Source organism: Caretta caretta, chromosome 8 (assembly GCF_965140235.1).
Source record: "Caretta caretta isolate rCarCar2 chromosome 8, rCarCar1.hap1, whole genome shotgun sequence".
In the NCBI taxonomy this organism is placed as follows: Eukaryota; Metazoa; Chordata; order Testudines; family Cheloniidae; genus Caretta; species Caretta caretta.
In genome coordinates, this window is record NC_134213.1 from 74299485 (window position 1) to 74325841 (window position 26357).

The 26357-nt window shown below is 40.3% G+C and overlaps 1 protein-coding gene across 1 annotated transcript; it reads left to right on the forward strand.

Annotated features, from left to right (window-relative positions):
• Positions 1 to 3323: 3323 nt before the first annotated feature.
• On the forward strand, positions 3324 to 13469 carry F3 (coagulation factor III, tissue factor). The gene is made up of 6 exons (XM_048862175.2): positions 3324 to 3484; positions 5554 to 5668; positions 9996 to 10180; positions 10638 to 10819; positions 10954 to 11113; positions 12496 to 13469. Exons 1-6 carry the CDS (start codon positions 3397 to 3399, stop codon positions 12639 to 12641), a joined length of 876 nt encoding a protein of 291 aa, XP_048718132.1. The 5' UTR covers positions 3324 to 3396; the 3' UTR covers positions 12642 to 13469.
• Positions 13470 to 26357: the final 12888 nt, after the last annotated feature.

Consider the following 26357-nt stretch of genomic DNA (forward strand, 5'->3'; position numbering starts at 1 on the left):
CACATATAAAATAAGAATATTTTACAGTTAAAGAATGCATGCTTTCTGCTGGAAAAGTGCAGCTGCATAATGGGATACAATGTTGAAATTTAATCTAAAACTGTGAAGAAAAACGAGACTTTGTGTGGCTGGTGCTGATTAATAATTTTAAATTATAAGCTTTGTAAGCACCTTAAAATAGATTAGATGAATTATGATGCAACACAGGGGGTTGAACTAAGCTTGATCCTTTAATACTTATTTTTAAATTACAAAACAGATCTGACTGTTTAAAAGATTTTATGTGCTTAGCCTGCAAGTAAAAGGCAATTAAAACCGAAATGTTTTGTAAACATATACAGACACTGACCTCCTTTTTCTTCTCTCCTTCCTTTTGTTTCCTCTCTCTCCCCCACAGACTCCAAGCATTAGACTTTGTCAAATTCAACTTTGATTACAGAGGAAGTCCGCTTCATACCATAAAATCTACATACCCTTTCTGATTTTATAGTATTTTCTATATATAGCATTGCTGCTATTTTACATTTATTTGACACTTTTCAGATCACCAAATACATACAACAATACTGAAATGCCAGAGGGGTCGTTGCAAAATAGTGTAGGCTGGCACGCAGGAAGGAAAGTGCAACAGGATATCTAGTATCTGATACATGCGGCATAAAGAACTTCTGTTTTTAAGGCTGAGGGTTTTTTTAAAAAAAAAGTGAGGCTGAGAAGGAAGCAGTCTTCGTCAGAAAAAGAGATGGAGAAGTCAGGACAGTATAGTGGGAGGATGGATAGGCTTGTAGTTAGAGCTCCTGACTGGGACTCAGAAGATCTGGGTCCAATGAGACATGGTTACAGACTTCCTACATGATTTTGTACATGTTACTTATCTTCTCAGCATCTCATCTGTAAAACTGGTATAATATGTTCCTTCTTTCCAGAGATATTATGAGACCAACTCCATAAACACTTGAGAAGTATTCAAATGCTATGGTGATGAGTGCTATATAAATACTTAAATATATAAAAAAGTAGAGGGATGGGGGGAGAACATAGAATGGTCCATATCAGATTATCATCATGGGAAGGCAAGAGAGTTTACAAAGAAACAGGGATGCTGGAACAATTTGTTTAGTGGGGGTGCTGTGAACTACTGAACCAAACCATGAACATTATAGATGATGGAAACCCCTTCAAGCCAGGGGTTGCAGTAGGACCTACAGCACCCCTAGTTCTAGCATCTATGCACAGAAGATTTTCATCTTCAAAAGCTACAAGTTTCTAATTTGATGAAAACAATTCCCCTAGTTTTTCTGATATCTTATATGAGCAGGAAATTATTTCCAATAGATGGCAATGGTACACGTTTGCAAATTCATCCCAAGTAGAGTTGTGCAAACCCCTGTGCTTCATCTCATACAAAACATTTTTTCCGGTTTTGCTTTGATGGGGTTTATACCTCCTGAATGTTTGAGTCTGGGGTTTGAATGGACCAAAAGCACAACTCAGCCCAATTCACAGTTTTACCTGATTTCAGATGTAAATTATGTAAACCAATTATTTGTGCATATGTCACCTATAACCACAAATCAGCCCACATGCACTCACGAAATTTGTCTCACCTGGCCAAAGTTTTGAATTTATAATGAAGCATAAAACTAAATTACCATCTTGGGGTTTGTTCCAAAGTTTCACACAGCTCTAATTAAAAGGGGCCAATACTGGGGCATAAAAAAGAGTGGCAGATCTTTATATAGATACAGATATGAGCTACATGGATATATGGCAGGGGTGACCAAACTGTAGCCAGGGCCAGCTCTAGGCACCAGCTAAGTAAGCTGGTGCCTGGGGCGGCGCTGCTGAAGGGGCGGCACTCCGGCTGTTCTTGGGATGGCACTGTGGCAGCAGCCCTGGCAGCAATTCGGTGGCGACTCTTCTGACTCGGCTCTCGCTGTTAGTGGCATTTTCGGCAGCAGCTCCCTCCGATGTTCCTGTTCTCTCCGGCAGTGGCGTATTTGGCAGGTTTGAGGTTTGTTTTTGTTTTTTGGCTGTTTGGGGCAGCAAAAAAAGTGGAGCCGGCCCTGACTGTAGCTCACAAGCTACATAATGTTAAAGTAGGATCAAGCCCCAATTTTTGGCCCAGACCCCTAAATGGCCCTAAATTGGGGCTTGATAATGTTAAAGTGTGGCTCGTGAAGCTCCCCACCCCATCTCCACCTACCAGAATGGGGTGGTGGAGTAGGAGCTTCTGCCCAGTGTGGAGGGGGGTCCAGAGCTCTCTCAGGCACCTCCTGCAGGGCTAAAGACCTGAGCCCTGCCAGGTGCGCCCCAGCCCTCGAACTTCTGAAGATTGTCATATGCAGCTCAGAGGGTCTGTGAGTTTGGCCACCCTGATACACGGTGCAGAAAGGTGTTTCTACCACCTTGGAATCCAGGTACTAAATAAAATAAAGAACACTGCAGAAACAGGCCTGTCTGAATTAACTTCCTCCCCTCGCCTTTCCAGTTTGAGACCCTACACCTGCTCCAAACCCCAGGGGCATATGGCCCCAGAACTGGCCAGTATCAGATTCTTCAGAGGAAAGCTGAAAACTTTCTTGCCCAGGAGGAGGTTCCAGAATTTCTTTCTCTACCCCCCCCCCCCAATAGGATCAGCAGATGAACTGAACCAGGATTTGCAAAAAAAAAAATATGGACTAACAGGGCTGTTACTCTGAACCAGGATTTTGTGCCCCGCTCTAGAACTAAGGTGCTTGGGGCAGGGGGTGCCACCGCAGCGCAGGCTGCACACTCCGGAGTGCGATCCCAGCCTTCCTGAAGGCCCGGCCAGCGAGGCTGGTCCGGCTAGAGCAGGGGAAGGGGTGAGAGCAGCAGAGCTCCCCGGACTGTGCTGCGCTCTCCTCCGCCAGGCTGGGAGGAAATGAAAAGCGGGAGCAGGGGAGGAGAAGCGCCTGCCCCGGCTCTCCCAGGAACTGGGGTTTCACTTCTCTGCCGGCCTCTACATTGCACCATTCGCTGCAGTAGAAGCAGCTTCCGCGGCTCAGCGCGCAGCAGCCGCCGGGGCCCCAGCCTCGCTCGCTCTGTCCCTTGGCGCCCGGCACCTGGCCGAGGGGAGCGGCTCTGAACTCCGCACCTCCGTGCGGCGGGCACAGCAGCTGAATCACCGCCACTGACTCATCCCCCCAGCCCGCCCCGTCTGCTCCGCGCGCCGCCCGGCCCAGACCCCGGTACTCGGCGGGGGCGGTGCAGGGCTATAAATAGGGTCAACCCCGCCTCCTTGGCAGACTTCGCTCAGACAGCAGCAGCAGCAGCAGCCGCCGCCGCCGCCGCCGCCGCCACGTTACAGGTACCTGCCTCGCCTCGCCTCGCCCCGCCCGGGCCGGATCCCCGCTACTTTCCCCGCTGCCGAGGATGGCGAGCGCTTTGGCTGCCTTAGCAGCAGCCCGTGGCCGGGCGCTGCTCCTGGGCGCGCTGCTCTCCCAGCTGGGCCCCTGCTCAGGTGAGTGCCACTTCCCCCGGGCTGCTTGCCCAGCGCCACCAGGTGCCTTCGCGCCTCACCTGGTCGGGGCTGCCTGCTAGGCTGGCACGGGTCCCATGTCCCTGGATGGAGCTGCCTCTCTGCGGCTTGTTCCGCCGCGGAGGACCAGGGGCGCACGCAGAGATACGTGGGGGAAGTGCTGCTTCCTCCGGGGGTGTTGTAAAGACTGGGGGACAGTGTCCGGCGTGGAGCCTGGGGAGGCCGACGGAGAAGTGAAGTTGCATGAGGGATTTCGAGGATAAAACAACCCAGGAACCCTCCCCGGGGGAGCGTCCCGTGTGGCGCAAGATGCCGTGGCTGGTTTGGTGGTTTGCTCGGTGGCCAGAAACCCCATACAACTTTCCTGTAGCTAAAAGGGCAAGAGTTACTTCGTTGTGTCGGAATTCCCCGAGATCTAAGTTGTCTTACCTCCTGTGGTGGGGATGGCAGGGGTGTTTGGTGGGAGTTACCTACTTGGGGCCGGATGCTGCAAGTGGACCCCGTGCCTCCAGGAAGCACCAGTGAAATCAACAGGGCTCTGCTGAAATCTGCCAGCGGAGCCCATGAGCGCAGTAGGGTTTGCCCATTCCCCTTTCCAGGAATGCCCCGTATTTTTTGTCTCCCTTTTTAATACAAAGTTGGCTTTTCAAAGTTAAGATTCAGCTTTACAGGTGTTCATGGGTACGTTAGAGAGTGATCTTTTATGTTAACGTATTTTAAATGCGGTAAGGTGAAGGCACTTAAACTTATTAATAATTATGTGCTTACCGACCAACATTTTACTTAAAAAGAAGAAAAGGAGACTAACAAATTTAGTTGAGCATAAGCTTTTGAGCTACAGCTCACTTCATCGGATACATCCGATGAAGTGATCTGTAGCTCAGGAAAGCTTATGCTCAAATAAATTGGTTAGTCTCTAAGGTGCCACAAGTACTTCTTTTCTTTTTGCAAATACAGACTAACACGGCTACTGCTCTGAAACCTGTAATTTTTCTTAGAATTATTTACTTCCTTTTCAATATCGCCAGTTTGGACAGCTCTAATTTTTGGCTATATGTTAAAAAAAACATATCAATTAGGTAATATTCATATGAGCAAACAGATTATAAAAAAAATTCTAAAACAATTACTTCTATTTGATTGTGGTTGTGTGGAATGTATGACACTTTAATGCACTACTCCCGTGGTTTGGCTAGTGTTGTATGTTTTTTACATACTTCTAGTTCTTTAAGGTGAATTTAGACTTCATTAATTTTGTGATTGGAAATGGTTGAAAATTAAGAACTTAATACTAGAGTAAACAATAATACAATATACATGCACTTATTTTTCTTAACTGATTTTTCTTTATGCACAGAACACTATAAAAATGTTTACATAAGCATAACTATTTAACTGATTAGACACTTTTATAGAATGAAATTGTGCATTTATTTTGGTATGCAATTTGCTTGTCTGTGTGCTTTTTAAAAGAAGAAAAATGCAAATATATGCAATTACTATGGCTGAGAATTCACCTGAATAAAAATCAGGAAACTGTTATTGGATTCCACAGTAACTATAACTACAGATGAATTTTACCTGTACTGCACATGGTATATATGAATGTCAAATACGATGCAAAATCTCACATTTCCTTCAAGTCTTTGCAAACTCATTATAAAATGCTTGTGTTGGTTTAAACAGCAGAAGGAAACACTAGAAGCAAGAACAATTCTGAACTGTTCCTAGATGAATCAAATGGTCTTTCTGCGCATTTGATTTGGTGGCCAGGGGAAACAACTATGCTGAATTACAAAAGATTCAGGTCACCGAGGGGAAGGAGAGGAACTGGAGGAACTTTCTTCCAACATTCAGCATTAAAAGGAATTTCCCATGGCAGAAGTAAAACGAGTGTGATTTCTGTGAATTTTTTCTCTCAAACAGAATTTTACTATAATCACAGATACTTTCTTATAGAAACCTCACTTCTGCTAAATAGGGAATATAATAAATCTAGAGCACTACACAGTGTGACTCATCACAACTTTCTTTTTTTTTGTCTCCTAAAGGTAATTCAGAACTGTCAACAGCAGTTAATATAACTTGGTCATCAATCAATTTCAAAACAATACTACAGTGGCAACCCGAGCCAACCAACTATGTCTATACAGTAGAAATATCTGGGTGAGTAAATCTAATTGTAGGTATGAGTGCCTGGTGTACCCCTGCCCTTCTCTCTGTGCTCACTAGATGGTAGTGAATATCAATTTTAAAAAGACATTTGTGATTGAGGCAGAAAAAAGTGTAGTCATGGTAGAATGTTTGAATATCTTGAATCTGTGAATGTAATGCAGAGTCCAAATATGAGAACTTTTAGGAAAGTTATGATCTCTATTTTGAGTTTTGGTTGCTTCCAAGTGCAGGTGTACCTGATTCCAGGCTTGTTCTAGAAATAAAATGTATGGATCTAGATCCTGGCTCTGCAGTTTCAGTTTAGGCCACCCGGTACTGGAAAACTTGGCCCAAAATATTTTGCACCAGTTTACAATCCCCTTCACGAAGACGGTGTAGAATTTGATCTACATTTAAAACAAACCACCAGAGTTTTTATCTGTCAAAACAATTCCCTCTTTTTAATGTTGAGAGAATTTGCAGAGATATCATAGATATGACTAATTTTATTCTAATTTAATGATTAATGCATTAGTTAAGTGGATCAGTATTACTTAGTCTAGTTGGGTAAACTTAAAAAATGACAGGTTTCAGAGTAGCAGTTGTGTTAGTCTGTATTCGCAAAAAGAAAAGGAGGACTTGTGGCACCTTAGAGACTAACCAATTTATTTGAGCATAAGCTTTCGTGAGCTACAGCTCACTTCAGTAGCTCACTTCATCGGATGCATTCAGTGGAAAATATAGTGGGGAGATTTATATACATAGAGAACATGAAACAATGGGTGTTACCATACACACTGTAACCAGAGTGATCACTTAAGGTGAGCTATTACCAGCAGGAGTTGGGGGGAATCTTTTGTAGTGATAATCAAGGTGGGCCATTTCCAGCAAACCCCCCCTCCCCCACCCCCCTCCCCTTGCTGGTAATAGCTCACCTTAAGTGATCACTCTGGGTACAGTGCGTATGGTAACACCCATTGTTTCATGTTCTCTGTGTATATAGATCCCCCCACTATATTTTCCACTGAATGCATCCCATGAAGTGAGCTGTAGTTCACGAAAGCTTATGCTCAAATAAATGTTAGCCTCTAAGGTGCCACAAGTACTCCTTTTCTTTTTCTTAAAAAATGACCTCTTCATCTAACTTCCTAGACTTACTCTAATTCATGGCTTATAAAATTAATGTTAGACTTTTTCAAAACACTGGGCTAATAAAATCCAAGCCCATATTAAGTGCATAATTTTATTTTTTATTACAAAACTCTGACGAATATGAAATGTTCACTGTGCATACAGTCTATGAATTAACATAAAAACAATGACTGAACATGCCTCAAAGAGAAACTGCATTATAAACCGTCTGCACACTTTTGGAAAACATTGTACTGTAATAGTTTCTGGCATGTTCCAGTGTCTACAACTGGAGGCTAAATTTCATGAGTAATGGGTGAAATACCCAATAACACTTGTGAATTTTTTCTCTGTGCACAGGGGGTAGGGTTAAATGTACTTTGTCATGTTCCTTACACAGCCTTTTAAAAATTAATATAAAAGCAAATGTTTAAGCAGAATGGCATAATTCAGGTTTCAGAGTAGCAGCCGTGTTAGTCTGCATTCGCAAAAAGAAAAGGAGTACTTGTGGCACCTTAGAGACTAACCAATTTATTTGAGCATAAGCTTTCGTGAGCTACAGCTCATGCTCAAATAAATTGGTTAGTCTCTAAGGTGCCACAAGTACTCCTTTTCTTTTGGCATAATTCAGTGGTTTTCAACCTGTGGTCCATGGAACCTGGGGGTCCGCAGACTGTCTTAAGATTTCCAAAGGGGTTCACGCTTCAGTTTGAAATTCATTAAGTGACCACAAATGAAAGGTTGACAATCACTGGTATAATGCAACCAAGGGCCCAAGCCTACAGACACAAATGGACATAGGCCCCAATCCTGCACTGTGATCCAGGCACGTTTAGTGTTGCACCCACACTGAGCCCCATCTATCTCAATGGTACCCCATGTGAGTACAGCAGTCTGCTCACCTGACTTGCTGTGTAAGATCCAGATATTATGGAGTTAAGCATTAAGCACTTTAAAAAATTCCACTAGATATTATTTTTCATCTTTAGGTGCCTAAATCTAGTCCTTTTACTTTTATTTGGCTCTCGTGTAGGGCCAAATTCTCTTAGTATGTAATATAACTGAACTGAATCTGACTGTTTGTGCAAGTAAGGTAGGCAGGATTTGGTCCTAATTCAAGAATGTGTGTCTCATATTTTCTTGCATGTAGTTTCACAGGCAGAAGTGTCTGAAATACAATTAGTTTCAATTAATGATTCACAAGAAAGCTTTTTAGCTGATTTAAACTTCCAAAAAGATAGAAACTTTGAGAGAACTACTAAACAATGTAAGTTTAAGTAACCTTTGTTACTTGCAAGGAATATACGTCAGGTGGGTGTGGCCTATATAGTTAGTTTTTAAACTGAAGACGTGTACAATGAGATTTGTAAATAAGTATTGTAGATCTCCAAGCTGTGCTAATATGGACATAACTATTCTTAGCACAAGCACTGTTTTGGTTTATTTTTAAACCTTGGAGCCTTAATTTTTTTTACAAATTATATACATCAATTAAGGGTCCAAAGATTTCAAAAACACAGTGCCTGTGCTAAGAATAATTGTAGGGCATTCTGTTTCAACTAGGACTTCGTTTGTGGGCATTTTTAAAAGGTTACTGTGCACAGGAGAGGTGGATTTTTTGTTTTTGTTTTCTGTGGGCAGAGGACAGGAGGTGGCTGGCATGTCCCCTTTAAAGATACACAAACTTTAAAAGTTTGTCTTTTTTGCTTCCTTATTGTGGATTTAAAACACCCCCTGCAAAGATGGGTTGTTTGTGGTTTTGTTTTTTGTTTTTGTTTTTTTTTTCTTCCCCTTTATGAAGATCAGGTATTATCCTCCCTGTCTTTCCTGGAGGACTCTGTAAACCACTTTGAAACTAATAGAATTATGACATCACAAGAAACTGAAATCTGAGCAAACTCCTATTTAATTAAAAATTCTGAAAAACATGTGGATGAAAATCCCTTTGTTAACATACACTCAACACTCCTGCCATTTCAGCTGAACTACATGAGAGCCCTCACACTTATCACTTTGATTCTCCAGCAAAAACAAAGGAGGCCAGATTTAATATTTCTGCTTTTAATTAATTTTTTTGCTTCCTTTTTATATTAGGAAGAAAAAAGGGACAAACACACTTTTTTTCCCTGATTGCAAATCTTTAAAAAATCTGCTTGTTTTAATTTATGAAAAATACATGAATTGCACCCCTCTTTGCCATTTAGACACCCAGAGAAGTTTGTCATTTTTTTTGCAGTTGATTACTTAATGTATCTGAACTGAAGTTTTTGTTCCTGTATGACTAGTACTGATTATGTTATTACATGGTTTTAATTATGCCCATACCCATATGCAGAATACTGTATCTAGCAAACAAGTGACAACATTCACTAGATTAGTTAATTGTCTCTTTTTTATAACTATGTATAGTGTCCATATCTGATCCCCCTCCTCCACATTCGCAGAAGTGCATTCAAGATAGTTAGAGGTACTTTAGGACATATCTGGAAATGTATTATTGCTTTTGAGTAACATTTTCAAAGGCTCTAAGTAACTTAAGAGCCTAAGTCCCATTGTCTTTAGTCACTGAGGCATTTGTGAACATTTTACCTCTTTCTATATAGATGGGGGAGGGAGGGAATGACCAGTGTCAAAATTATTCAGAGTGACAATTTCCTGTTAAATTTACAGACATGAAAATATATGGTTTCAGAGTAGCAGCCGTGTTAGTCTGTATTCTCAAAGAAAAGTAGTACTTGTGGCACCTTAGAGACTAACCAATTTATTTGAGCATAAGTGTTCATGATGAAGTGAGCTGTAGCTCACGAATGCTCATGCTCAAATAAATTGGTTAGTCTCTAAGGTGCCACAAGTACTACTTTTCTTTTTATGAAAATATGTTATCAAATCAGTGCATACCATGAAGAAAACATCTTTCCTTAATTATATATTGCTTCACTGTGAGTTAAATTTTAGTTGCGTGGTTCAGCTTTTTAAACCGTGAATCAAGCATGTTTGCATAGTATGGATTTTTCCACTCATCTTCACAGACTGGTTTACAGGTACAAGCATGATGTAGTCAGAAGACATTGTAAAAATTCTGGACTTTGACGATTACTGAAAACCATTTTATCCCAGGCATTGTATACCTTATGCATGAATGTATGCATGTGAATGAAACTATATTCAGAAAGTGTTATATCAATACTTCATTCTTGGTTCCTTTCAGAATCAACTCAAACTGGGAAAAAGTGTGCGTCCACACAAAAGAAACAGAGTGTGACGTTACTGACAAACTGGAGAAGGTAAAAGACACCTATACTGCACACATAGTGTCTGAAATGCTTTCAGGGACAGAAAAGTTTGAGGAGCCGTCCTACGCAATCGCCCCAAAATTCACACCTTACAATCAGAGTAAGTAGGATTGCCTAGTAATAGTCTGTTACATCACATCACCCCCATTAATTCAATAGGGCTTGAATTGAGCCTAGTTTTTTTCTGTTTAGGTTCTTGCTCTTGTGGTGTTTGACCACCTTTTAGCAGTAGCTGAAATCTTTCCCACTGCGGGGGACTTCATAACCTCATGCACCACTTCACTGTTAATACAGGATTTAAGTGGTGTCTAGAGCTTCGTGTGAGCCCCATGCACTGGGTTGAAATTTTATTAATATGCATTGACTGTGCCAGTCACTGTGTTACATGTGTTTAAACCTGGTAAAGTAGAGAGATTGTGTGTGTGTGTGGGGGGGGGGGGGTGTTTTGTTTTGTTTTGAGGTGGTAGTGGAGAATGTTGTGTGAAAAGGATATTTTGCCAATAAAGTTTTTCCTATGCCTTGAATTAATTCTAAAAATGTTTTTGTGTGTGCATTAGCTACAATTGGGAGACCAGAGATTCAAACTTATGAACTAACTGACTCCAAGCTGAAAGTGTTGGTTGAAGATCCACTTACACCATACAGATTTACCAATAAAAGCTTTAAAAGTATCAGAGAGATTTTTAAAAATGACCTGGAATATACACTCTATTATTGGAAAGATCAAAGTACAGGAAAGGTAAGCCCTTATTTTCAACTTCCTATACCTCTAATTTTGTATGTTTTATAGTTACAAAACTTCTATGCTATTAAGAGCTAAAACTTTTATAAAGAATGTCTTGAAAGTGTCTTTTTTTTCCCCTTTATACATAGAAAGAGGCAACAACAAAAAGTAATCAATTTGAAATAAGCATTGACAAAGGGAAGAACTACTGCTTTTATGTACAGGCAATTATTCTCTCTCGCAGAGAGAACCGCAAAAGTCAAGAGAGCAAGATGAATTGTACCAGCCATGAGAGAAATGTTTTGGATGGTAAGTATCTGGTGAAACAAGTAAATAGACTATTTTTCTTGCTATCTCTTGCATTCCAACAAAAAAATTTCCCTCTCATATAGAAAACCCATGAGAAGAAATCTCCCATGAGGTAATCATCACTGAGATTTCTACCATATCACAAAATTGCCATTGACTACAGTGGGAGCAGAGTTAGGCCAACACTGAGTGCTTTTGAACATTCCACCTTTGTCCACCATCCACAATTACCCGTTCACTTAAAAAAAATGTTTTTCCTCTTTGCAGGGCCTGCATTGATGACTTTTCACTGAGATTTCAAATTGCCTCATCAATGGGCCTATATTTTTCTTGTTTCCCTTTTCTTCCCTTTGATAAATACTAGTTTACATATAATGAAATTTTTCCCAACTAGTGACCCAGTAGTGAGTGCTTGCATGATGAAGCCTTTAGATATGCGTGCCAGCAAACTATGTAAGACTTAACGGTCAGTAGGAGCTGTGCATATATTTGAATGAGGCAACTCCTGCTTTTTTCCTGTGCTCTAGTCCATTTTCTCAAGTGCAGGTGATCCTTTAAGGTTTACTGTCCTTCAAATTGTAGTGCCCATAATCCTAACTGTTTTCCCCAAATTGTGTACATTAAAAATGTGTCCAACCAGGCAAATATATAAGCTCTTTATCAAACAATGAAGAGGTCAGTGAGGGAATGGTGCTGGGAAGGAGACTTATCCATTGTGCCCTTTGATAGTCGTTGCTTTGTGGGGACTGTTTTTGGGTTTGTGTATGTGTGTAGGGCTGATTTGTTGTTGTTGTGGGGTTTTTTTTTGTTTAAAGCATTATCCTTCATTGGTATCAAGACAAATAATTTACTGAAAACATACCAGGTTTTAAATCAGTGCTCTCAGCTCTACCTTATGCTCCCTCTTCTTTCCCTATTGGGAAAGAATCTGTGCATTTTATATTAATAAGCAGAAACCTTTTCTCCCAAAACCTCATTGTCCTCTCTCCACCATCCAAAAATTAAAACATTCCCTCAATATAGAATTTTCAATGTGATATCATAAAATATTTGAGTTCAGTAAACTTTGTCCAAACTGTTTTTGTTAGTTTAAAACCCTAGAATAAGTTTCTGTTAGTATACAAAACTTTTGCACAAGCATGACATTTATGGCTATAACTGAGGGCCTGATCCTTTGAGGTGCAGAGTCCCTCATAGGAAGGGACTGGCTTCAAGGGGACCTGAATGGTCTTTGCACCTCCTGGGAGGTATTCAATGTTTTTGTAGGACTGGGACCCATGTTAGTCATGACGTTAAGGTAAAGCAAATTACTACTATATAGAAAATCTGTATGCACTGATGAGCTATTAATTCTTTGTTTGCTTTTTCTCCTCCCCAACCAGAGTATGGAACCGAAGTGTTTATTATCATAGCAGCTGCAGCCATTGTAATCCTTATTATAATCATTGGCTTGTCTGTGACCCTGTATAAATGCAAGAAAACAAAAGCTGCAAAGGAAAAAGAAACCATGCCACTTAATGATATTTAGGAAAAACACAAGAAGTGCCTTTTGTTACTATTTCAAATGCTGCTGCATTCCCAGACAGAAAAGCTTATGGTACTTGAAGGGAAAAAACTGCTGTCTCTAAATATTATTAGCCTTTACTTAAGTGTAAAGGAACACTTCCCGTTTCTGTGAAACATTTTGGTTTTTTTATATTTTAAAGCAAAAAACACTACTATTGTTTTAATTTTAACAATGTTAAACTGATGAAATGTTAGCTCACAAATATGAAAATACTACTATTCCTTCTGCACTTCATGGAGAAGTCAATTTTAAATTGGTTATTCTGTATATCAGTTGATATAAGTTATCAAGACTAAATGACTGTGTCTATATGACATCCTAACAACTTCACTTGTGAGGAAGTGAGAGTACCATATCAAAAACTAACATTCAAAACCATAATACAACAGATCCAAACTTCTAACAATCAATATAGAGACAGAATTGCCTGTCTAAACTGTAAAATATACTTTAGGCAACTCCAGGTGCTAAACTGAGTACTTTGCAAGTCATTTGAATCAATAGGTAACTAATTTCCTGCACATACTCAATAGGAAGAAGAATTTAGCACTTATATTTTATACTGATGATTAAACACTTGAGAGATCACTATTTTATTTTTATAATGGGATGTCTATATAAATGAACTACTTGGGTGATGTGATTTAGAGGTACCTCATACTACTACAGTTTCTAATATATTTATGATTTTTATAAATGGGAATTTTTATATTGGTGATATTTGTATATATTGTGTTAACTTATTTAATATAATTTCTTACTGAAATAAAGGTGAATGGAAAAACAAGACTCATTATTGCAGAGCAATGTTTATTCTAGAAATACATGTTTAACTTTATCTAAGAAATATGTGGAGCAGAGCTTGGCCTCTTTTAGAAACTTGGGCCCCAGATTATTGCTTTGTAAAACAGAACACCCAGTTAGCTACCCCGTAGAGGGGGGAAAACACCATGTAAGAAGACACAACTCTTGAACTAGACAAAGTCATGAAGTGTCCTAGGTTGCTCTTACTTTTGTACTAATTCCTGAGTAATCCCACTTCATATGTTACTAGTGTAGCCTGGCTTGCTGTATCATCTCTAGAGATTTTAAAAATATATACTGTAGTTATGTTTGACAGCTGCAGAGCACTAATCTCAAAGCATTTTAACTGCTCTAAGGAACAGTCCTATTGAATTTATTAGGGAATGAATACCATCTTGAAGAATTTTTATACCAATCTATAGTAGGCATGTCCCATTCCATTACATTCTATAAACATTCAGAGCAATTTATATAGAATTCTATTAGTATAATCTCTCTATTGCATTATACAGGATTTGCTATAAGAGAAGGTAAAGTACTGTAAATAGCTGTATGTCTGTTCTACAGATTAGGTAGCTGAGTCCCTGAGATGTTTCATAACTGGGCTAACAGCCCAGTGGAGCATAACAGATGTCCATAACAGCAACCTAGTGGAGCCAGGAATAAAACGCAGTTTTCCTAGCTCTGACTCCTGTACTCTATCCCAGTGGTGCGCAAACTAGGGGGCATATATAATCAGCATTCACCGCTCAAGTGGTTTGCAGAACAGCGTATCTTCCACAATTTCATCCTCCTAGGAATACCTGCCAAACACAGTGAGTTGATCCAAATTCTTTTCTTGACACTTTTTATGGCATCATACTCTCTGTGCACTGCTAATTAGATTGACTTGAAGGTCACAGCAGGAAGGTGGAGGGGAGAAACAGAGATGAGACTATTCATTCAGTTTAGTGTTAGAGCATCTGACTCACTTGAGAGGTCCTGGGCTCTGAACTCTATTATATATGTTGCTGGTTTATTGCCTTGCCTTAGATGCCTTAAAATTAATGAGAATCAAAATTAATTTTAAAGGCATAGTAGGCCTATTGTAGTTATGAAACTTACCAAATTGTTGAAAATAAGCCAGCCTGTGCTTTTATTTGTATGTTTGTTTTTTAAAAGGGCAAAAGGCCAAAGGTTCTTCATACCGCCCCCCCCCCCCCAAAGTGACCCGCCAGTTTGCACACCAGTGGTGTAGACAAAGCCTGAGGCAATCATCAGTGGAGGAGGGTGGAGAATATCAGATCCCTAAATGCATCTTCAAGGTGTGCAGGGAGGACTAGAAGACAAGGGAGATCACTGATGTGTTGGGCAGGGAATGTAAAAAGAGTAGGAGTCCCTGAACCACAAAGGCCTGTGTTACCACACACCTGGCACACCTCTAGCCAGCCCTAACATTGCACCATTTTTAATCAGAAAAATTACCTAGAGAATCCTGCAGGAAGGATAGGGACACATCCATTTTGCTTACTCTCCTTCAGATATCACTGGTCTCCCTCTCTTCTGTATATATTTCCTTAGGCAATTAGTAATGCAACAAGGTCTTTATTATGATGCCCACTAATGTCTCAGGTTTATTAAAATAACTTTTGGTTTTAAATCCTCTCAATATTATGTTCTAGCATTATGTGTGATCATTTAAGAAAGAGGAATTCAATATTTCTATACAACAGAGAAACAAACTTGCATACTACCTTAATGACAACATGTACTTGAATTAAGTTCTAAATATAATCAGTGTAACATATCACACTAAAGTCTACTGAAACTTTATAGTATTTCCTTTTCTGCGTCACACATTGTTCTCCCTGGTACTAGTTAATGAAGGATGGAGTTCTGCCAGGCAAGTCCTAGACTAAAAGACTACATGCAGCATATATTAATGTGATTATTGAAAACATACAGACTTTTGTGTTACTATCCATAGCAGTCTTCATTAAAGCAAGACCCTGTAAAGACATAAGCTAGGTACAACAATAACCAAGCAAAATACAAATTTTACTTCTAGTATAGCAAACTCAGCTCTTTGTAGTGGGAAAGTATGCTGCTGAGAGGCATGAAATGAAATGTGATTATGAGCTTAACTTGGATCACTACTCATATGACAATTCTGGACAAAGAGCTTATGGCATTGCATAAGTGACAAACTGTGAAAGAGATTACATGCCTGCATTTTTGTAATGCTCATTATTGTTTATACTGGTAGTAAATACTGCACAATTCCAGCACCTTGAAACACAGGAGACTATTACAATTGTACCAAAGAAAATTTATAGCGGATTAAAATAGGCAGAGTGCCTCAGCGTGCTCTCACTTGTTCCTGCACAACTCCACGGCTTTCAAGGGGCTTGTCTGGGTGTACAGTATCAGAAATTAGAATTTGGAACATAGTCTTCAGTTTAATCAGTGTGGGTAGTTATGTACATGCAAGTAGTCTCTCATGCCTGGGTGCCTCATTGAATTCACTAGAAGAGGGTGTGTGTGTGAGAAAGTGAGGTATGATGGAGCAGATCCAGAAAAAGGTGTTGAACTCACTGAATTTTATTTCCCATAATTAGATGAATCAACATTTGCCTGTTCACATCTGCCTACTCCTTATAACTAGTTCAGCATACTCACCTTCTTAATGAATAGCAGACAGCTGTGCAGAAAGGAATCATATCCTTTCCTTATTTGTGATTTATTGTGTGCACTTATATGGAATGTGAAACTGTACAAAAGGCCAAAATATAATAAAAGAAAAAGCCTTGTACAGAGCAGGATGCTATGCATTTCTCTCCACATCACTGGTGGGGGCGGGGCATCTTCAAGCCTAATGAGGACCCCCGCTTCTCCCTAGTCGAGCTCCATTTTGAAATTGCCAGAAATTCTCCCTTCAGTCCACAGAGTGCAATTCAGTGTCTCTCAATGGGACACTCTCTGCATCCCCAGTGCTCCTCTAACTGAAATATGTCATGGCTAGGTTAGGCAGAGATGTGAGCCCTTCACAGCTCCTCCTCCTGCTTGGCTGGAAGCCAATGAAAAGTCCCCATCCTCTTTCAATATAATCATACCACATTTTCATTTAATCAGCCCTTGGATCAGCACAATTAAGATATTATCAGCATTTTCCAGCTCTCCATAGCTTCTCCTGGCTGCCAAAATTAAACATACACAAATAATGGCAAACTAACCCTAATTTTCCTTAGACTAAACCTTAATAATCACATTTTCAATAGGGTTTATTTTGGTGCTCTGATTTTTTTTAAGACCCTTCTTTAGCACACACTACAGAATTTTAATATGATGATTATTTCTAATGAGTTGTTAACTAGAGCTGAAGTCACCAATCTAAACCCAGGAGGACTTGCTTTTCCAGTTCTTATTTACCCTTGGCGATGTAAATTTTCTGCTTGTATTTTTTAAAATACTCAATCATATTACACAGTGAAATATTTAAACCACAAATTTACTTGAACATTAGTCATTTTATGAAGAGAATCTGTGCTCACTTTTGCACAAAATTATTTCACCAACAGATCAATTAAATTAAAACCCTTCTTCATCTGGGTGGAAAAATTAATATTTTCCATTGAGATTGCATAAAAGTTGTTTATTTCATTCATTCCTCCAAAAGTAAATCATAGTGCCAGAACTAATTTCACAATGATTCTAGCAGGATTTAACTTACTTCAATACAGCGTACTGTAATTAAGCAATATCAGATAAAGCCTATGAGAGCTTTTTAAAACATATTAACAAAATATATAATTAATTTAACTGAATAGCTTTTAATTCAATGTGGTGGTGTCCTGCATGCTTTATTCACTGTTCAGATCACATCACAGACACTTCTGTTGCAACAAAAATGGCAGTGGATTTGGTTTCTTGCCCTTCCATTTTATTCTCAGTTCATTTGTTTCCGCATAACATCAAAAATACAGCCAGCTCCCCTCCTTGTGAGGCTGCTTTAGTCAGCCACTTCGGTAACATAGCCATAGATAATATTACATACAAAGGGCCTAATTCTTCACTGTTTTGCTCTTGGTGTAATCCAATAGGAACAGTAGCATTTCTCACACACACACACTCACTTTGCACTCCATGAGCAATTTATATCATGTTAATCCCAGGACTGAGTGATTGGTATAGGAGCTCATTCCCAGTCCGAGTCTTCCAACTAGTCTGCATAATCTGCTTTTCTAATTTGTTTGAGCATTCTGAGTCTCAGTATGCACATTTTATCTCAGGATCTAACTTTAAGTATGACCGGAAACAAGGCTACATTAACGTTCCTTGGATGGGTAGTATGGTTATCTACCCTTTGCCTGCAAGATGGGGCTGATGCCTGGAAAAAAGCATATTAAATTCTGTTTGCAAACAAATTCTTTTGATCTTCTGCATGCTTGTAAAATACAGTAATTGTTCCTAATGCCAGAAAATCTTGCCACAATATTACCATTAACATATTGGACTTTTCTCTCTCTTTGGTGTATTGTAAGGATGCTTCACATAAAGCAAATGGAGCGCTGTCCTTCCTGTTTTAACTCATGGAGAATGGATTCTGAAGTTTCAAAAAGTGGTTGAGATCCTCCAACATCCCTAAGTACTGTCACATTCTTTGCTACAAAGTCTGCAGTGCATGGAAAGTTCACTTGCTTTTTTTTTTTTTCCCCCAGATCAGAGTTCACAGCATTTGTCTTGCTTCATCAACAAAAGTTCCAACTTCAGTCCTTTGTACTTCCTGTTTATGTTCACCTCTTCTACAGTTACCATACTACCCTTCTAAAAATATGCTAGAGTGTTTGACCTTAATCACACAGTAGTAGCAATATAAGCAATAATGTTTTGAACTGTGATAATGTGCCATCTCCTCAGCAACAGGAGAGAAAACTAAAGGATGTGTGGGGCATAACAGGTACTTTCTAGCTGGAAGAGAGAAAGATGCAGCTCTGTGCAAGTGGCCACTGTGGGTATGTCTACACAACTGCTGAAAGCAATAGACTAATGCTAGCATATCTTGGGCTAGTGCGCTAAAAACAGCTGTGTAGCTGTTGCATTGACTGCTTCCCTAGGCTTCAGAGCCTGAGCTCCAGTCCAAGCCATAACATCTACACTGTTACTTTGAAACAAGGAGTCTGGTGGCACCTTAAAGACTAACAAATTTATTTGAGCATAAGCTTTCGTGGGTAAAAACCCCACTTCTTCAGATGCATGGAAAATTACAGATGCAGATATAAATATACTGACACATGAAGAGAAGGGAGTTACCTCACAAGTGGAGAACCAGTGTTGACAGGTGTCAATTCCAGGAGAGGCAAAGCTGCTTTTATAATGAGCCAGCCACTCCCAGTCCCTATTCAAGCCCAAATTAATAGTGTTAAATTTGCAAATGAATTTTAGTTCTGCTGTTTCTCTTACAATACCCACCTGGGGAAGTGAGGAAACAGATTGACAGAGCGAGACACCTACTACAGGACAGGCCCAACAAGGAAAATAACAGAACACCACAGGCAATAATAATAATCACGTACAGCCCCCAGCTAAACCCTCTCCAGCACATTATCAACCATCTACAACCTATCCTGGAAAACGATCCCTCACTCTCCCAGATCTTGGGAGGCAGTCCAATCCTCGCTTACAGACAGCCCCCCAATCTGAAGCAAATACTCACCAGCAACTACACACCATACCACAGAAACACTAACCCAGGTACCAATCCCTGAAGCAAACCTCGTTGACTACTCTGTCCCCATATCTACTCTAGCGACAAGATCAGAGGACGCAACCACATCAGGCACACCATCAGAGACTCATTCACTTGCACGTCTACTAATGTTATATATGCCATCATGTGCCAGCAATGCCCCTCTGCCATGTACATTGGCCAATCCCAGACAGTCCCTACATAAAAGAATAAATGGACACAAATCGGACATCAGGAATGGTAACATACAAAAGCCAGTAGGAGAACACTTCAATCTTCCTGGACATTCTCTAACAGATTTAAAAGTAGCCATACTTGAACAAAAAAACTTCAGAAACAGACTTCAAAGAGAAACAGCAGAACTAAAATTCATTTGCAAATTTAACACCATTAATTTGGGTTTGAATAGGGACTGGGAGTGGCTGGCTCATTACAAAAGCAACTTTCCCTCTCCTGGAATTGACACCTCCTCATCAGTTATTGGGAGTGGACCACATCCACCCTAATTGAATTGGCCCTGTCAACACTGGTTCTCCACTTGTGAGGTAACTCACTTCTCTTCATGTGTCAATATAATAATGCCTGCATCTGTAATTTTCACTCCATGCATCTGAAGAAGTGGGGGTTTTACCCACGAAAGCTTATGTTCAAATACATATGTTGGTCTTTAAAGTACCACCGGACTCCTTGTTTTTGTGGATACAGACTAACACGGCTACCCCCTGATACTGTTACTTTGAGTGAGCTAGCATGAGCCCCACCAGCACAAATCTGTGGGGCCAGACTGTGAGACTCGCTCGCGACAGCTGTGTAGACATACTCTTAAGAGCTACAGCTCCTTGGGCTCTGCCACATTTTAGTGTGCCAGTCCCAGAACAGCCTCTGGTGGAGAAAAAAAAAATCCTCGAAGGGGACAACCTTGCACTTGGGAGATACTAGGGATCAAGAAATCACCAGGAAGGGACTGCTTCTCTCTGTTGTACATCTCACTATTGTATCACATGGACCATTACGGTAGGATATTATATAATATTTGTATGATGTTAATATGTATTACATTGTGAACATAGGAATTGCCAGACTGGATCAGACTTTTAGTCCTTCTAGCTCAGTATCCTGTGTCCAACAGTGACCAGCACTAGTTGCTTCAGAGAAATGTGCAACAAACCTCACAGGAAGCAGATGGGTGGTAATCTGTCCCCTTTAAGGTCTCACCCTAATGCCCAATAGTTAGAGACTGGGTTAAACCATGAAGCATGCAGCTTTATATCCACTCCAAAACTTTTTATTTAGCGAACTATTATAATTCTGGGTACTTTCATTTTTATATATGAAATCCCTCTTTGAATTTTGCTACGTATTTGGCCTTATTTATGTTAAAACTCTAGTACTTTTTCTTTTGAATATAAATGTCAAGCTGCGAATTTGCATTGTAGCCTTTAACTCCCTATCACATGCAGAAAATAAACATTTTGCACAGGTGGCCTGGTTTTCCAGCAAGGCCCTGTATCAATATAAAAGATCATGCCTTAGGTTTTCAGAGGTGCTCTGCACATCAAGTCATTAATTTAACCACTACTTCCCAAAATAATTTAGCCCATCTTCCATTTTTTTGGTTTTCAGTTTCTCATACATCATATTTTGTTTGGTTGCTTCCACAAATGTCCCACATTAGCCATTCTCACAGGTAGTTTTCTCAGGCTGTAACAGCCACTTTCTGTGTCAATACTTTTTACTGTGTTCCTGCAGTAATTTACCATATTTTAAAAAAGGCATTAGAAGGGTTGAGGCTTCCATACTCTATGCAAAAAGAAAAGGAGTACTTGTGGCACCTTAGAGACTAACCAATTTATTTGAGCATGAGCTGTAGCTCACGAAAGCTCATGCTCAAATAAATTGGTTAGTCTCTAAGGTGCCACAAGTACTCCTTTTCTTTTTGCGAATACAGACTAACACGGCTGTTACTCTGAAACCTGTCATACTCTATGCAGCAGTTTGTATACTAATATTTGTTTCATTGCCATGTAGCATATAAAACTTATAATTAGTCAAATAATTTTTGCGGCCTGCTTGTTATAAACCATTCAATCTAAAGCAGTGGTCACCAACTGGTCGATCATGATTGACTGGTCGATGCTAGAGGATCTCCCGATCGATCACAATCTCCGGCGGTGCAGCGAGGCTGCCGCTAAGGGAACATGGCCCTGGGGTGGGGGGGTGCAGGGGTCTCCCTCTGCACACTGTTTCTGCCTGCAAGCACCACCCCTGCAGCTCCCATTGGCCACGTGCCCCCTGCCCCCCTCAGGGGCCTCAGCGGCGTGTTGGCCCCTTCCAGGAGCAGTGTCGGGCTGGGGTAGGCAGGGAGCCTGCCTTAGCCTTGCTACGCCCGCCGCCGACCAGGAGCCGCCGGAGGTAAGTGCTGCCTGGAGGGAGGCCACACCCCAACCCCCAGCCCTGATCCCTGTCCTGGAGCCAGGACCCCATACCCCCTCCTGCACCCCAAACCCCACCCTGAGCCCCCTCCAAGACTCAGCACCCCATACTCCCTCCTGCATCCCAAACCCCACCCTGAGCCGCCTCCCGGAGTCAGCACCTCAAACCCCCTCCTGCACCCTAACCCCCAGCCCTGACCTCCCTCTCAAAGCCAGAACTCCAAACCCCCTCCTCTACCCCAACACTCTGCCTCAGCCTGGAGCTCCCTCCCAGAGCCAGCACCCCGTACCCCTTCCACAACCCCAACCCCCTACCCCAGCCCTGACTCCCTCCCAGAGCCAGCACTCCATACCCGCTCCTGCACCCCAAGGCCCACCCTTAGCCCCCTCCCAGAGCCAGCACCTGAAACTTCCTCCTGCACCCCAGCCCTGAGCCCCCTCCCAGAGCCAGCACCCCAACACTCTGCCCCAGCTTGGAGCCCCTTCTGCATGCAAACTCCCACCTAGAGCTTCCACCCCTCACTCCCTCCTGCACCCCAACCCACAGGCTCAGCCCAGAGCCCCCTCCCACACTGCAAATGCCTTGGCCCCAGCCCAGAGCCTGAACCCCAACCTGCTATCCAACCCGGTGAAAATGAGTGAGGGTGGAGGAGAGTGAGCAATGGGGGGGGGGGATGGAGTGAGCAGAGCAGGGCTTTGAGGAAGGGGCGGGGCCTCGGGAAAGGGTAGATCCTGAGTTGCCCTTAGATTCAAAAAGTGATCTTGGGCATAAAAAGGTTGGAGATCATAGATCTAAAGGTTCAACCATATCCCAAGACCCCTCATCTGACTTTGATGGTATTATTGCAGGGATGAATTTGGCCTAAGAACTCTGCCTCTCCTATCCCAATATGGTATTAAGAATACTGAAGTGGGGCTGTGATTCAGAGACAGCTTTGTTGAACTAATACAGTACCATCGGTGTGTTACTCAACAATGCTCTGCACAAAACTTACACCATGAAATAGCTATTCAGTTAATCTTTCTGGACACTGTAAGCACCATTTGGTACCTTACCAAACAAACGTACCAAATGAGCAATCCTTAAGTCATTTTCTTTCAGTGTTAAAATGATCCATAATTATGACTCAAACAAAAATGTAAGATCTCACTAAGACAAATGAAATTCATGAAATTTGAAAACATTGCTTGGACTGTAGAGGCAGTAAAGAAAACTAATACCATAGTAGTCTAAAATCAAGCTGAACATGATAGATTAGGAAAGCAATAGAATAAAAATGTATTAATGAAAGAACATTTTCTGGAATGCATATACAGTGAGACTTGTCCAGAGTAACAAAAATTGGTTGCTACCTGATGATGGTCTTCTAATACAGATGCAGCAGAATTTACTTTTTACATTTGGACGAGTCTCCTACTACGAGAAATTGCCTAATATTTCTTGGGCCAGTTTCACTGTAAGTTGAAACAAAGGGCATAGATTATTCTCCATTACATTGCAAACCCCCAAAATCTGACTATTTTGGAAAAAAAAAAGTTATATGGCCCTGATCCTGCTTCCAATAAATTTTGACAGCAAAACTCCCACGGACTACTACAATAAGCAAGAATCACACTTCAATATGTTTGCGAGAACTTCTTCCTATAATGCTAAGATTAATGGAATTTTGAAAGATGATTCAATCAATGTAATAGACCATAGTAGACAGAATTCCCTAGAATTCTTCTGAACATACTAATGGAAGTTATATCAACCATTACACAATCTATAACCTCATAAGATGCAGCCAGAGGACATAAGATCCTGCAATCTAGTCCTCAATCTCCAAAAAATATCCTGCACTTCATTTATCACTTATTCATTTACCACTTAAAATATTCTACTTGCCCATTTATTAGCCTTAAGTTTGATACATTTAAATCTTTTTTTAAACAGATCAATATATTTAAATTTTTGTAGAGGAATAACTTTTTTTTCTAAAGAAAGTATCTCTCTGCCTGCTTAACCTCAACTAGGCGGAGGTCATTAAATTTCCAAAACTAGTCATTCCCACACTTGTAAGTGCTTTAGTTTTATGAATGATGGGATAGACAAAGCACAATGTTGCCACTTAGAAATCTTAAAATCTATCCACACTAAAAGGTGGGGCTTTAATTCTCTTTGGAGATGAGGAAAAGTTAAATACACATTTACAAATAGTTTATAAAAAGAGTTACAAAATCATTAATAGATGTTATGAGCATGCTACAGACATGAGTAATATGTGGTATAGGTATTTGTCAGCACATCAGTAGATGGTGTTACAACCATCTGATTTATATATTATTTATAAGCACGGTGGATAAAAATCAATGATTTAAAAAAAAATTTAAAAATCAGATTTTTTTGATAAAATGCTTTTTGAGGAAAAAAACCTATCTAAAGATAGTTTTAATTAAGATACATTATAGCTTAAAGATAGCTCATCATGGAATAGGGATTATAAATTCTAATTCTATAGTATGAGAATATATTCATGTAATATTTAGGAAAAGTTTTGTAAATGAGTTCCAATTATTCATGGATTAGGGACCCAATTTTATGGAGTTCCAGGGGCTTCTGTATAGATTATTTAGGTTAATCTTTCTATCTATCCAATGGGACTCAGTGCTCAGTTTAGAAGATACCATCAGAGATGCTTAGTTTTACAGTTCTCAAACTGTGGATTTGTGTCTCCAGAGATAACATGTTGTTAACAGCAAAAATGTTTTTAAACAAACAAACAAATAAATAAATATATAGAGGTGAGAAATAACAGACCTCAACCTTATTGTCCCTCTGAAAATTTGTGTTCACAGAGTCAATCCCTTACCTCTTTCTAAAAGTGCAAAGTTTCAAAAAGTTCAATGAATAGAAGATTGTTGGGGGCAGAATAGATCTGGACAAGAAGTCTGGACATAAATGTGAGAAGGGAGGACAGGCAGTAGAAACAAAAATGAAACTGTATGAGCAGCACATTCTAGAAGTCTTGAGGTCTTTCTGAGTGTAGCCTTCATTGATTTGAGATCTACCATACCATTCTCTCATTAGAAGGGAAAACCTATAATAGCAGCAGGCTGTAAAAGATAACCAGTTTGGTAATATTTTAATGAAGTTCCTCTACCTGTGGGTAAGACAGGCATTTGTGCAAAATGCAAACAGTGCAACAAAGAAATGCAAGGCCTGTTTGCCCTAATGAAACAACATCATGAGAGGCGTTCCTTCTTAGGACAAAGCTGCTTTGAAGCTGATGAAAGGAATATGTCTGAACATGCAGGATCTTCAGGTTGGTAAACTTTTTTTATTTCATACTTTTCCTAAAGGACTGTCTGTCTTCCTTCTGGACTATTCTTGAATTCTCATGTTTGAGCAAAAAATATAGTTGTTACCCTATGGTACTATCATTTTAGATGCAGTTGTGATAAAAAGTAAATAGCTGAAATAGGCAGATTTTCCTTTTACAATTTCACCTTTAAAGTAGTACTGAGTGTCAGTGAATGCAATGAGTAATACTAAATGGGCAGTATGGTAATAATAATTAAATAACTGCATTGACTTATTTTGTTTCGGAGAATCCATCCTTAACATAGAGGATTCTCAAGACTATCCGCCTTCAACATCACCATCATTTTCTATAGTTTCAGAGTTATCTGCCAATGATAGTGTTTCAGTCACATCATGTATTTCACATAGCCACAGTATATCACCTGTAGCAAAAAGAAAAAAAAATCTCCATCATCCAGAAACAACCATAGATAAATTTGTGATGAGAACCAGCAGATTACAAAAAGAGGTGATTGATGAAAAAATTGCCTGTTTGTTTTTGCAACAAACTCTCCTTTCCACATGATTGAGAACCCACACTGCATTAACATGGTACAGTCATTAAGACAAGGATACAGTCCACTCAACAGAGTAGATGTCGCAGGCAAATTGCTGGATAAAGTGTATGAAAGAGAAATTGAGCAGTGTGCAAAAGGTCTAGAGGGTAAAATTGTTAACCTGAGTCTTGATGGGTGGAGCAATGTCCACAATAATCCTATTGTATGTGCTTGTGTGACAACAGAAGAAGGGAATGTCTTCTTTAAAGAAACAATTGATAAGTCAGGAAATGCACACACAGCAGAATACTTACAAGAAGTAGCAGTAAAAGCTATAACAAACTGTGAAAAAAAATTCAAATGTCTAGTATGCAGCTTGGTCACAGACAATACTGCAAATGTATCCAAGATGAGAAGAAATTATTTAGAAGAGAGTCCCAAGCTAATAACATACAGTTGCAGTGCTCATTTGATGCACCTCCTAGCCAAAGCCTTCAGTGTTCCAGAAATAAAGGCTAAAGTTGTTGAAATTGCAAAATACTTCCAGTCATAAATATAAAGGGAAGGGTAACCACCTTTCTGTATACAGTGCTATAAAATCCCTCCTGGCCAGAGGCAACATCCTGTTACCTGTAAAGGGTTAAGAAGCTCAGCTAACCTGGCTGGCACCTGACCCAAAGGACCAATAAGGGAACAAGATACTTTCAAATCTGGTGGGGTGCGGGGGGGGGGGGGGGAGGGGGGAGAAAGGCTTTTGTTTGTGCTCTTTGTTTACGTGTTTGTTCTCTCTTGGGACTGAGAGAGGCCAGACAGAAATCCATCTTCTCCAACCCATCCTAATCCAAGTCTCCAATATTGCAACCAGTATAGGTAAGC